At 49.1% G+C, this 12,924-nt stretch overlaps 3 protein-coding genes; all 3 read left to right on the top strand.

The window, feature by feature from the left end:
• Positions 1–262: 262 nt before the first annotated feature.
• On the top strand, positions 263–954 carry FFUJ_04953 (uncharacterized protein; the record flags this gene model as incomplete). XM_023571699.1 has 2 exons in its annotated part: positions 263–377; positions 446–954. The coding sequence occupies 2 exons, from the start codon at positions 263–265 to the stop codon at positions 952–954; spliced, it is 624 nt and encodes a 207-aa protein (XP_023425960.1).
• A 5,009-nt stretch (positions 955–5,963) lies between these two features.
• Positions 5,964–9,792, top strand: FFUJ_04954 (related to GTPase-activating protein beta-chimerin; the record flags this gene model as incomplete). XM_023571698.1 has 6 exons in its annotated part: positions 5,964–6,050; positions 6,111–6,141; positions 6,272–7,531; positions 7,582–9,411; positions 9,461–9,594; positions 9,646–9,792. The coding sequence occupies 6 exons, from the start codon at positions 5,964–5,966 to the stop codon at positions 9,790–9,792; spliced, it is 3,489 nt and encodes a 1,162-aa protein (XP_023425959.1).
• An 855-nt stretch (positions 9,793–10,647) lies between these two features.
• On the top strand, positions 10,648–12,635 carry FFUJ_04955 (uncharacterized protein; the record flags this gene model as incomplete). XM_023571697.1 has 4 exons in its annotated part: positions 10,648–10,983; positions 11,068–11,451; positions 11,499–11,593; positions 11,702–12,635. The coding sequence occupies 4 exons, from the start codon at positions 10,648–10,650 to the stop codon at positions 12,633–12,635; spliced, it is 1,749 nt and encodes a 582-aa protein (XP_023427248.1).
• Positions 12,636–12,924: the final 289 nt, after the last annotated feature.

The raw sequence follows: 12,924 nt of genomic DNA, 5'->3' as shown, positions 1-12,924 counted from the left end.
CAAGCCGTATTCGTTTGAGTCAGTAACACAACAAGATGAACAAAGCAAAGTCGTGTGAGCTTTCTGTTATGTACCTTTTGGTTGATCAGATTACGGCGCAGCTCCACCGAAACTCTCCGAGAAACCAACCTAAAAATCACAAGTGCCGTTAATTACGGTGTCGGTCACGGTGAGTATCGGACCCACTCCTTCACCGAAGACAGTGGAGACATTTCTCAATTCTCATCAACGACAATCCTCTTACACTTACAACGCCACGATCATGGCTCCCAAACATCAAAACGAAGGCGGCGATGCTGCCCCAGAGGCAAAGAAGCCTAAGCATGGCTTCAGAGTCGGCCCAGAGAATTTACCAGACGGTCCTTGGCGACGAAAAGGTTTGTCCTTTCTCCTATTTCACCTTTGAAAATTTTCATTCACTTCACATACTCACATTCAACCACAGTCACGAAAGTCAAGAAGGAGTTGATTCACAAGGCCAAGGTGAAGAAGGCTTATGCAAAGATCAAAGCCCGTGAGCAACAAAATGCGCCAGCACCAAAGACAAGCGAGCCAGTCCAAGATGAGGCTCCCATAGAAGACGCCAGCGAGGACAAGCAACCTGAGGAAGAAGGCGAGGAGATGCACCCCACACGACAACTCATGCTTGCAGATGAAGCCAAGGCACAGGAAAACTCTGTCGGTGAACCCACTAGTGATGGCAACAGACGGCGCACCAGACGACCAGGCTACTACGACAAGCAACTCGCCAAAGCAGCACAGCGCCAGGAGGAGGCCGAGATGAAGCGGCGGGAGTTTGAGCGCAGACAGGAAGAGAGGGCACAGAAGATTGCTGAGAGGGAGAAGTTCAAGAAGGCCATGGCTAAGACGAGGGATCGTAATGGAAACAAGAAACTTGGCAGAGAGAGTTCTATACTGTTGGATAAGGTTAGGAAGCTTGTTGCTGAGAAGTGAGAGCTTGCGTGAGAGATCGCTCAACCAACCATGAATTCTGCGTTGAGGGCGTTCAGAGGTTCTGTTATCGGGTTAGACAAAAGTTGACATACAAGTTTGATACCATATGACCGCTATAATCGAATCAATACAAGGTCAGATCATAACAAATTCGAAGTGCTTTTCTTGGTTCTGGCGCGGTACGAGACATGGTAGAGAGGCCAGTGCAGAGGTCGTATCGGTGTGAGGACGATCGGTACCTGCAGCAAGGCCACGGTGAGGCCGTGTCGACGTTTCAAGCTGCATCATATTGATGTGATGGGCATGTCACAGTTATTTGGGTCCAATGGGTCAAGTCACAGCAGGACAATGTATCTTTCTGAATGGTATTGTATGTACCTACGAGCAGATCACCAAAACTGGGTGTAGGCTGTCTTGAAGTTGGCCTGCCAGTGAAACTGCGAGCCTGAAAAGCTGAAAGACGGGATTTAGATCTATTTGTGTCAAGCAACACTCCCGATCTTGATAAATGCTTGCTATTACTAGGTCATTCCATGTAATATCGGCGGCCGACAAATATCGAATTCAACAATCGAACCACCAATGATCGACCACGGCTGAGTTTGTCGCAACTTGACAACGTCGAGTCCGTGTGAATCTCTCTTATTGGCTTTTGGAAACTCTTGGCCTTTGTTTTGGTATCATTCTCACTAATACAAGGTTTCGAAGAAGGACATGACGAGACACTTGTAAGTTCGAGATGCTTCACCCAAACTTTGTTCTTTGCTCGTGCCTCGGTCATCAACAATTTAGAATACCTACAATGATGTAGTCATCTAACAAGGACTAGCTTGCGAGTATTTCCATATACAGCATATGTAAGCGGGCTGATGACTTGTCGCCATCAGTGACAGCTCCAGGTCTTGAAACAGTCAAGCCAGTAGCCCCTACAAACTTGGCGGTGACATGACGGAAAGTTACCCTTTGTCGTGTGTTAAAACCGAAAGCTTGTCGGTTTTAGCAGCATATATATGAGTGATCATATGCCTATTCCTGCCTTGGTATGAACGTTACATCTGTCAGATCGAATATGGTGATCCGGTGTAAGTTACCGGCGCGCTTACCAGTGACGGATAGATCAAGGGGCTAGTCTAACGTTATGTCGAAGCTGCCGCAGGGTACGACGACGATCAAACATGAAACTCTTGTGTGATCGGGCAATACTGCACAGGTAAAGTATTTCTAAGCTACGCGGCTTTGTAATGAGAGGACAAATGGCGTTCGGAAGTAGAGCGAAAAATGCTAGAATGGGAAACAAGAGCGAAAGAGTGGCCCAAGAGTTGAAGAGTCGATAATTTGAAACAAGCGATGGTGATGGAGCGGGAGTTTCAAGATATGCCTCGTCAGCTGTCAAAGGAAGTGATCGGACCCAAGGAAGAGAAGATCAGTCAGACGTGTCACATCAGAGTTGACTTGGTGAACCCATCCCATCCATCAGTATCACGAGGCTGTGTAATCTTGAAGGGTTGCAAATGGAGGTTTCCGCAAGTAGCAATGGTAAGGTTCAAGGCTGAGGGTGTAATGCTTATGCTTGTCAGCTGTGTATTCAATGTTACTCTCCTCAACAAGATGTCCCGTCTCATATGGGGAGATTGAAAAGTTCCAGGGACGCGGTCGTGGTCGTGACATGCTCCAGTCACTATCAAGAGGACCCCTGCTCACGAAACCGATCCATGCAATCATGTCCACTCGACTATACCCCTTTCTAACACGTGCATCAAGTATATTTTCAGGGTCGTGGGTTTCATGATGGGAATTGGACAAAGGAGAGGAGAGGCCCGGCTTATGAAGGGAACCCCCAAAATAGATACAAGTACAACACTAAAGCAAGCAAGCAAACAATGGTACATAATTAACAAAAGTCAACCAACGACGTTGTATTATGCTAGGTTACTCTCCAAATGGAGAGCACACTCAACTCGCATGACTGGCATTCATCCATATTCTACCGAGTAGCAAGGGCCTAAATCCTCTCATCCCATTACACGTTTCATGATATGCGTTTCGTCAATGCCTTACGCAAAGGCTGAACTGAAAAGGGAAAGGGAAAAACCACTCTGTCTGAAACAGCGGAGCTTTTGCCATCACGACAACGCAACACGAGCTTTACCGTCTTTTTGCCATGTATGCGTACCCTTGCTTTTACCTATTAATGAATTAATGAACAAAGACATACATACATACATACATATGCACTGAACCTAATTCAAGTGATATGGCTGCTTGCAGCTGCGTCGAGGTTAACATCGTGTTTAGGCGGGTGTCCGTCTTGTGCAACACAACCTAATATGTAGTAGGTTTTGACGGTTGAATAAAGGAAGCTTTGGCTGATTTGCCACAAGTCTATCGTCTATGAAATTCACTTCATTCCATGGGTAGCTGCAGTAGTAGAGGTCAGTGGGTTGTGTCTCGGCAGCTCTCCCTAGCTCCACGATCCCTTCTCAGAGCTTGTATCCATGCAGACTCTAGAAGAGTGCCCATTGTGAATTCGATATCTGACAAAAGCAATGTCTCCCCGTCGTCAGCGGTCTTTATTACTCTTGCAGGCGGGGTTCATGTCATCGGATCGACACTGCGGAGGAGGACAAGTTTCGATCCATCCCCCCATGAAGGTCCCGTCCATTACCAGCCGCGGCCGCCACAAGCGCCTCTTTTCTGCATTGGCTTTTCCGTGAACATCGCGTGCGTGAGTGTGAGTGTGTGTGCCGTCTCTTGTTTCTTCAGCCAGAAAAGCTTGCTTTGGGTTCCCCCTGGGGCCTGGTTTGTTGCCCCTGGGTCTTTGCGTCTAGCGGCATACGCTAGCCAAGGCGTCTCTGCAGGTGGAGGGTGTTAGTTTGAAGACCGTCTTGAGGCTGGAGATGAGAGGGAGATTGAACGAATTTGAGGGGAGTTTTGGTGACGGGCATCATTGTTAGAGATTGTCAATCATGTCCAATTCTGTATTTCATCTTCTCTGGACAGATGAAATGCCATTGATGCCCAATAGTGAATCTGCATACCTTGTATGTATTCAGACTCATCAGCATGGTTACCAGCTACCTTATACTTCGCATCTGCAGCATCACGGTAATCATACGAATGCTAGCTAGAACGCCCCCTTATTCACCAAGACTCGGACTAAATTCTCAATCACTCAAATAAATGCTCCGTAGTCATAGACAACGTATGCAATTCGTCAGCTCCCAATTAAAATTAGACCCTGCTCAAGAGCCCTACAGTAACTATCTTCCGACACGGCGGTTGCTGAGACATGGGTCAATATCATTCCAATAACCTTCTCCCTGTTATAGCCGTCGTGAAGTGGCAGGGACAGTTTTGGACATACATATCGCATTTGCAGGAGTTGCAATTCAACTTTAGGCTGTAAGCCAGGTAAAGTTAAAACAAAGTACCCAATCCAATTAGACCCAAGCATGTGAAGGTTGTGAACTGGTTTTGTCGGAGGTTTATCAGATAGCTTGGGTGAGACAAGCAACGTATTTGACGACATATCGGCGAACAACACTCAATCCGAATCCTGTGTGAAGCTGCGTGTACACATATAGCACTAGAGATTAGCCCCTGATGTACTACCAAACCCTGCTCCTTCAGCGTAAGAGCCCGACCGCTCAATTCTCTTTGACATTGACATTTCTTCTTGACAGATGGAACATCCTTCATCGTGAGACGGGCTGGAGAACACTGGTCACAGCTGCTAAACCCGCCCAGGCCTGGAACGGCTAACTAGGGGCCGTTTAGCGCGTTGGCCCAAGGTCCCCAGGTCCCCTCCCTCCCCTCCACGGGCGGGCTCTCCCCTTGAACCTAAGCTGTAACCCCTCTCGCTGGGCTGCCTTCCATTCTCCGTCCCTGCCAGGTTTAGTGGATGATCCCCTGGGCTGGCCCACCGCCCTCTGCTCACTGCCCTGGGGCTGGGGACTTCCCTTCAGTCAGTGGCTGTTCATCCCATCCACATTCGGATCCCACCTCACTAGACGTCCGTCTCCATTCATTCCTCACAGTCTCCTTGGGTGAACCAGGACCACGACATATCCGGATCAGATTGCTCTGCTGTCTCTTTCTTGCCTTCCATTTGTTGTGTCGTATTATCATTGTGCTGTGTTATGCTGCTGTGCTGTACTTGACCTGGAGTTCCAACGAAATCTCTTTGTCATCCTTTTCTGTTACGTCTTCTCTGTCTTCGCCGAATTCATCGTCTTCTTTATTGCTTCCATCGCCATCTTACACTTAGCTCAGCTCTATCCGTTATACGCCGATCCAATCGAGCAGGACACAGCCCTCCATACAACACAACGCCCATCATACATCGCTTAGCTTAGCCTCTATTTCGCGCTCTCTCTCTCTCTCGTACATAAAGATTCATTCGCTTCTTTTTCCTCCTGCGTCGAATCTGCGAATACAACCTTCTGCATTGTTCATCTCCATCCTGGCCGACATTCCTCTAGCGAATCCATCGTTAGAAGCCCCTGGTCCGTTTCTACACCCAGGCCCTTGTCCTCATCAAACCCTCCACACGCCCCCTGGCCTGGCTCCGTCGACTTCTCTCGCTGTCTGCTGGCTTGGCCTTGACCTTACCCTGACATTTGCTGGGCTGTCCATTGCTTCCTGACTCTTGAACTCCATTCAAAGTTCTTGTCAGTCGCCCTTACTGAAGGGCCACTACCGTGCGACAGTTATCAACAAAATATTGCTACCCTGTTCCGATTCGACCGCCCGCCGACCGCCTCAACAACGTCCTTTTTCCGTCGATTTTCCCACGATTTGCTCCGCGATTCTTGGTCCAACCGACCTCTTTGCTCTCCGTTACGACCTCGTCCATGACGCCTGCTCTTTAGCTGCGTCGTGTCGCTTGCTACCTTGGGCTGCAACAACCCCGTATTTGAATGCCGTATCCGCCGTGAGCACCACATCTCGATCGCTTCACCCCAAGTTTCAAGACAAATCTTTGCTGCTTCTCAACACAACTGCCCACAATGGCCGGCATCGTGGAGGATTACTTGGAGAGTCCTGGAATGGACAATGACACCGACGATGTCTTCCCCTGCAAGGGTTGCGGAGAGGTATGCTGTTCTACTCAACCTAAAGAACACTGGGGAATGGTTTGCTAACAGGCTTGGAAGATCCTCGAAGAAGGAAAAGCGTTCGAGTTAGGTACGTTACAATTTTCAGCATTAGCTGGTCTAGTGGGATGTGTCACTGTTATCCACGATGATCATCCGTACCTCACCGCAAGATTGCAAATCATCTCGCCGTGTCCTTGGGCAAGCTGACTTTTTGACAGCCGGTAACCGATGGCATCTGGACTGCTTTCGATGTAATACCTGTGGCACGCTGCTCGACTCTGATGCGAACCTACTGCTTCTCGGAGATGGTTCACTCATCTGCAACAACTGCACATATAGCTGCAGCGCCTGCGGCAATAAGATTGAAGACCTAGCCATCTTGACTGGGGAGCAGGCGTTCTGTGCTACATGTTTCCGCTGTCGCAACTGCAAACGCAAAATCGAGAACTTACGATATGCCCGGACTTCACAAGGCATCTTCTGCATGGGCTGCCACGAAACTCTTATGGCACGAAGACGGAAAAAATCTAAAGCTGCAGCTGCAGCGAAAGCAAGAGAAAAAGAGCATTCACCTATGATCACGGAAAAGTCACTGCCCGCCCTTCCCGCCAACGCCATTCCACCGAATGCCTTTTCCAACGATCGGGTCGATCCTGATTCAGATACTGCTACAGAGCTTTCGCCTCGTCCACGAAATCACGGTCGTAACGAGTCGTCCTCTAGGAGCAGTTCCAGGCCAGCTCGCTCTCCTGAACGAAAGCCTGATGGTTTAAGTTTACCTGCTACAACATATCGAAGCAACCGAAACTCGACTATGATGGCCCGCAACGACAATACTTCCAACGACGCCGATAGCTTCATGATTTCGGTCGCTTTAGACCCAAGCCCGCACCCAACACCGAAATCAACTTCAGATAATCTGCCAGAGTCAGGCAAGTCGAAGGACTATTTCAGCGCTGCAAAACCGGCGTCTGAGAAACGAAGCGACTCTCATACCTCTACACCACATATTGCTTTCCAGGAGAAAGGGCGCGCACCATCCTATTCGGAGCACGACATTGCACCAAAGCTTCCTGATCGCAAGCATTCTAAGAACTCGCGAACCGACTCTAGTAAACGCTCGCCCCCTACAGACGAGAAGAGCCAGAAGACAAGTGGTCGCCGCGCACCCACGGAGGACTTCAAGTTACAGGAGGCTCCCAAGAGTAAGAAGCTTCTCTCAAGGAGTAGTTCACAATCCTCGAGTCTACCTGCAGAGACGAACTCTGCGAGAACTAGCAACGGGCCTAGTAAGGGCGGCCTGCCACACACTGATAGCAACGTCACCACACCCGCGTCTCGCTCATCCCAAGAGTCGAGGTATATCGACGAGGATGAGCTTCGTGCATCTATGGACTCGTCAACAAGAACATCTTCAAGACCAGAGAATGCAAAGCCTCTTACGCGAAAGGAAGTTCCAGCTGCCCCAGGACGTAATGGTAAGTTTTCGCTTAGGCAAAAGTCAAACTGATATACTGACAAAAGGTAGTGAATGGCAACAATCGACAAAACCGACAGGATACTACCGATGATCCTACACCCACTCGCCAGACTCCCACACAAAAGAAAACTACCGATTCTTACATGCAGCCCCGTTCAGCTCCTATCCCTCCAGCCTCTCAGAACAACAAGGGCCACCCTAGTGGCAAGGAGTCAAAGGACGACGGCACCTCACCCAAGGTCTCGCCAAAGTTACCTAGATGGAGCAGCGGCGGTGACTTTAGTATGGACGAGGACATGGCGCGTATCCTCGGTACAGACGAAGGCTCAACTTCCATCCTCCGTAGAGTTTCCAACGCTGTCAGACATGGGCGCACCAACAGCGTGGAGTCACCCAACCAGCTATCGAACAGAGCTGGCCATGCCAGAAGCATTAGCGAGACTACGCGAGCGACACAGTCGCCTCGCTGGCCACGAACACCAGTTGCCGACGATTATCATGCACAGGAGATCAGCAGCCCGATGTCTTTGGCGTCAGGGGACGATCCTGCGTTTCTTAAGCGGCAATTACGGAACTCTGAGCAGCGAGTTGCGGAGCTCGAGAGGCAGTTTACTACTGAGAAGGATCTCAAGAGCCTTAACAAGAAGCTGGTCGAAAAACGAAAGACAGTTTCCGTTCTCGACACCCAGACTGAGATTATGATTCGACAGCTGGAGGTCTTGGCCGGATATGTCGAGCGTGCAAAGGAGACCAAGACACCTATCGATCCCCGGGATCTTGAGGATTCAGCAATCAAGGAGTTTGTTCAGAAGCTTGACAAGGTCAAGCAGACCATGTCAGCGGCAATCGAGCAGCTACACGAAGAGCGGGATCTGTTGTTCGAAGAGAAGGATCAAGCCATCGCGGATCGAGACCGTGCTCTGCTTGAATTTGAGCAGTTGTCGTCGAAGAATGCACAGCTTGCTGATATGAATAATGATTTGACGCATCAGATCCAGGAACGTTTCAAGTCACAGATTGGGGGAGATATTAAGTCTCCTGGCGGTCTGGGTATCTATGGACCAGGCAAGGGTGGCCTCAACAACTCTTCGCTCAACCTCGATGCTGCTAGTCTCTCAACGGGTGCTACTCTGGTTCCTGCTGATGAAGAGCCAATCGTCGAAGCCGGACCAACTGTGGTTCAAGTCCGAAAGGGCCAAGCCAAGAAGTTCAACTGGAAGAAGGGGTCCAAGGGATTGGCCCAGGGTGTGGCCAAGGGTGTCAACAGAGCTGTCGTCGCATTCCAGAACGACCGTGAGAGGATGCAGCAACAGGGCCAGCTGAGCGGAGAGAACATTGGAATGCCTTACAATATGACTGTGGCCCAAGTCGAAGCGCCTGCTGGGCCTCCCTCCAACGGCGTCAACTCACATGACAAGCACAGTGCAGCTGCAGCGCTAACCAAGAGACAAGAAGAACGTGAGCGTGAGCGTGAACGACAAGGGTTTGGATTCTTCGGCAAGAAGAACGCCGTGCCCAAGTCCGGCTCTGCAGGCACTATGAACAACGTTGACGCAGCTGAGCCAGCCACGGTTCTCTTTGGATCTGACCTCGCAGAGCGAGCTGACCATGAGCGCCGACAGATTCCTAGCGTGGTCACAAGATGTATAGAAGAGGTGGAACTAAGAGGAATGGACCAGGAAGGTATCTACCGAAAGACTGGTGGTAACTCTCAGGTCAACATGATCAAGGACGGATTCAGCAAGGATGAGAACTTTGATATTTCAGATCCTGATCTGGATATCACTGCTGTTACCAGTGTGCTGAAGCAATACTTCCGCAAACTTCCTATCCCCTTGCTCACGTTTGATGTGTACGAGCGAGTTCTTGAATCAAATGGTGAGTTCGTTTGTGGCTTGTCAGATGACGGGATGCTAACAGCCTACAGCTATTGTCGATGAAATGGAACGAAGCGATCACCTACGTAAGACGTTTGCTTCGATGCCTCAAAGGCATCGTGATTGTCTTGAATTCCTCATGTTCCATCTTGCACGCGTTGCTCAACGTGAACCAGAGAACTTGGTATGTTGCCTTGACTATTGCTCTCGTCTACAGTCACTAACAGTTGGTCAGATGTCTCCCAAGAACTTGGCTGTCGTGTTTGCGCCAACCATCATGCGTGACACGAGCCTTGAGCGCGAGATGACGGACATGCACGCAAAGAACCTTGCGATACAGTTTGTCATTGAGAACAGTAACACGATCTTCGAGGATGCTTAGGGAGCGCGAGATCTCTATACGGAAAGGACTTATGAAGACTGTATCGACTTGTTAACGAGGCCTCCGAGTCGTGGATTCTTGGGCTTCGCTCCCAACGAACGAGCACGATCTAGGTTGTCATGAAAAGATTACTTGGGCACTGTTGGATTTTTCAAGCTCCCAGGCTGGGTTCGCTTGCATGTGTCATCCAACCCGCAGGGCGTTTCTTTTTTGTGCCAGGACATTTAATGATATCCAATTCTTTTTCTCTCACGCTTGCTTGCTTGTTAGCTTGGCTGTGGCTGTGGCTGCTTTGGCAAATTTCTCGTGCATTTGGTGATAGTGGGTTTGAGGATGGTTTATGGCAGGCAAAGGGGGAGTATTGGTTATCTTTGTACGTTGACGAAAAGGGGTCAGAGGTTCTTTTCGGTCGGACGGCTCTTTATACTCTTCACGCTCTCTGATGGGAGTGACGGCTGTATCTCTTTCATGCCCTTGTTGATGCCAGTTTCGTCGGGGTTGTAACATATATTTACACCATATTATCCATGACTATTGATCGTATATATATCCCACGCAACTACCCCTACCTATCATGTTGAAGAGCGATGTCATGCGTGACCTGAATGCAGGTGAAGAGGGGAAGCATGTCTATTATTCTCCAGATCTAATGCCTTGACCAACCAGCACCTGAGCCTGCAGCTGATATTTATAGATTCTTTATACTCAGCCTCAGCCTGATTCGGTACGTATTGAAGCCAAGATGCAAGTTTCTGTGTCTTGTATACTCTACACTTCCTCACAATCACAAACATTGAAAACCTTCTTTCACTGTTTTGCTGCTTCTGGTTTTTGCATCACTACCTTGAGCTAACCATGGCTACTCCAGACGCACCATGGACTATCACACACAGTTCAACAGATGCTGTAGCACCAGCCTGGATTGACTCACCTAATATTCGAGGAACTCTGGATATCCTTCAGAGTTGCATCTTGACACTTATTGCGTGTATCTATACGGCCCTTCATCTCGATGTCCCTGTCAAGACGGCCTGGCATTACATATTTCTCTACAAGCTCAAATGGGTTGCTATAACCCTCTTTGCACCCGAGATCGCTCTGTATATGGCGGCGGATCAGCTACAACAGGCTTGGAACCTGAAATCGAAACTTCGATCGTTGCAGAAAACTACTCCTTCAGATGCAGATCATGTATGTCTGGACCCCTATCACAAGAGCCTAGCCTGTTCCATATGCTCCTTTGCTAGATTTACTAATGATCCAACTTGTCTTCAGATCGATATTGACATGGCCTACACATTCTTCATCATCATGGGCGGTGTTCGAGTCAACGTCGACGACATCTTGTCCATCCCCGATCTGCACAACAAGGCTTTTCGGTTGTTCGAATCAATGGAGCGGCCATACTCGGTGCGCTTGAGCCCCCGAGCAGTGACCTGGCTTGCAGAGAGAGGGCACTGGATCCCGATATCGAAGAAGAAGATCGACGACAAGAGCAAAGCAGATTACTTCCAGAAGATATTAGTGGTTATGCAGGTCATATGGATGGTCCTGCAGTGTATTGCCAGGAAGATCCAAAACCTGCCTCTTAGTTTGTTAGAGGTTCACACTATGGTTCATGTTGTGTGTGCGATTTTCCTTTACTTGTGTTGGTTTAGGGTATGTTCATTTGTCTCCTGGTTGATATATTGACTGACATCAACCAGAAACCTCTCAACGTCCTGGATCCTGAGATTATTAAGCCAGGGGCCTTCGAGGGAGAGATAGCTCTCCTAGCGCAACGCCAGTTCTATCCCAACATGTCAACGAGACTGGCATTGTTCCCTCCGCAACAACGTCCAGATCAGCCTCCTCCTCCAAGAAGAGGCAGCTTGATGCAGCCAGACTAGGTCACACCAAAACCTTTCAGAATCAACATTGATGATGTCTCGAAGGTAGAGGAGATGCAACTTCTCGAAGAAACTCCTGAATCATCTTCTCGAAACTGGATAGGTTGGTCTTGGATGCGAAGATTAGCAAGACCTCCAGCCTATGAAAGACTACCCGATACCTGGGCGAATCCACGATCAGGGCCTTGGGTAAAGCCAGAGCCGGGGCTAGAGATGTGGCCGGGGGATATCCTACCATCTGGGCTCTTGTATCACTCCGAGTTTGCACATATACCCCTTTTACTATCAGAGCAGTTCCTCCGTCGCTGGGACGCTATCTTGTCAACCTTTCCATTCCACAACCGCGAGGTCCTCGTAAAAACAGCGAGTTTTGTCAAGGTAAATCGCATTGCCTGGGACTTTGAGATGATCAGTCCCGAAGATGATGCTGGACCTCTGGCTGGCCAAGATCTCTTCCTCGCTCGACTTCCAGAGTTCAAGCCAGTTCTCGACCCTGCGTACAGAACCATGCCGTTCAGCGAGGGCAAACGAAACCTCGACATCAACTTCAGCGTCTTCACAGAGAGCGAAGACGTCTTTGGTCTCTTGGGATTCTTCCAACAGTTCCCGTGGCTCGCTGGTCTTGCGCTGCTTCTGTCTGGTATCTATGGCGGTGTTCATCTGTCAGCTTGGAACTGGGCCTTTCCCAGCTCTATCGAGCTTTTGATGTGGAAGATAAGCTGCCTCTATATTGCGGGTGCCTTGGCGTTGTATTTTGTCATGGCAGTACTCGCCACAGCTGTGAGGACTGATGGAACGACGTGGCTAGTGACTTATATCGCATTCTGGTTCGCCTTGTTTGTCTACATGGCTGCCAGATTTTATGTTGTTTTCGAGTCATTCTTTAGTCTGAGGCGGTCTCCTGCTGGGGTCTACATATCACCAGTTTGGGTTGAGATGTTTCCTCATTTCTAGACCAATCTATTGCTGTATGTGTGCTTTATAAGTATCAAAGACTGAGAGTGTTGAAGCTGAGCTAAACAAGTAATGGCCAATGTCTCATGTATAAAACGTGCAAGTAATTACAAATAGCTAAATATACAACTGGACAAGTAACTCAGGGCATTAAAAAACATAGCAACTCTCGACTATTCAATAGCCATAACTCAAGAATGCGAAACCAAACACGTCGATTCTGCCGCCAGCGCATCATGGAAGTGAAACTTGACACCTTTTTATGGCTCGCCCTTGCTTTTGACATCGC

This window comes from Fusarium fujikuroi, chromosome FFUJ_chr02 (genome assembly GCF_900079805.1).
Source record: "Fusarium fujikuroi IMI 58289 draft genome, chromosome FFUJ_chr02".
Taxonomy (NCBI): Eukaryota; Fungi; Ascomycota; class Sordariomycetes; order Hypocreales; family Nectriaceae; genus Fusarium; species Fusarium fujikuroi.
This window is presented reverse-complemented; position numbering and strand designations above follow the sequence as displayed.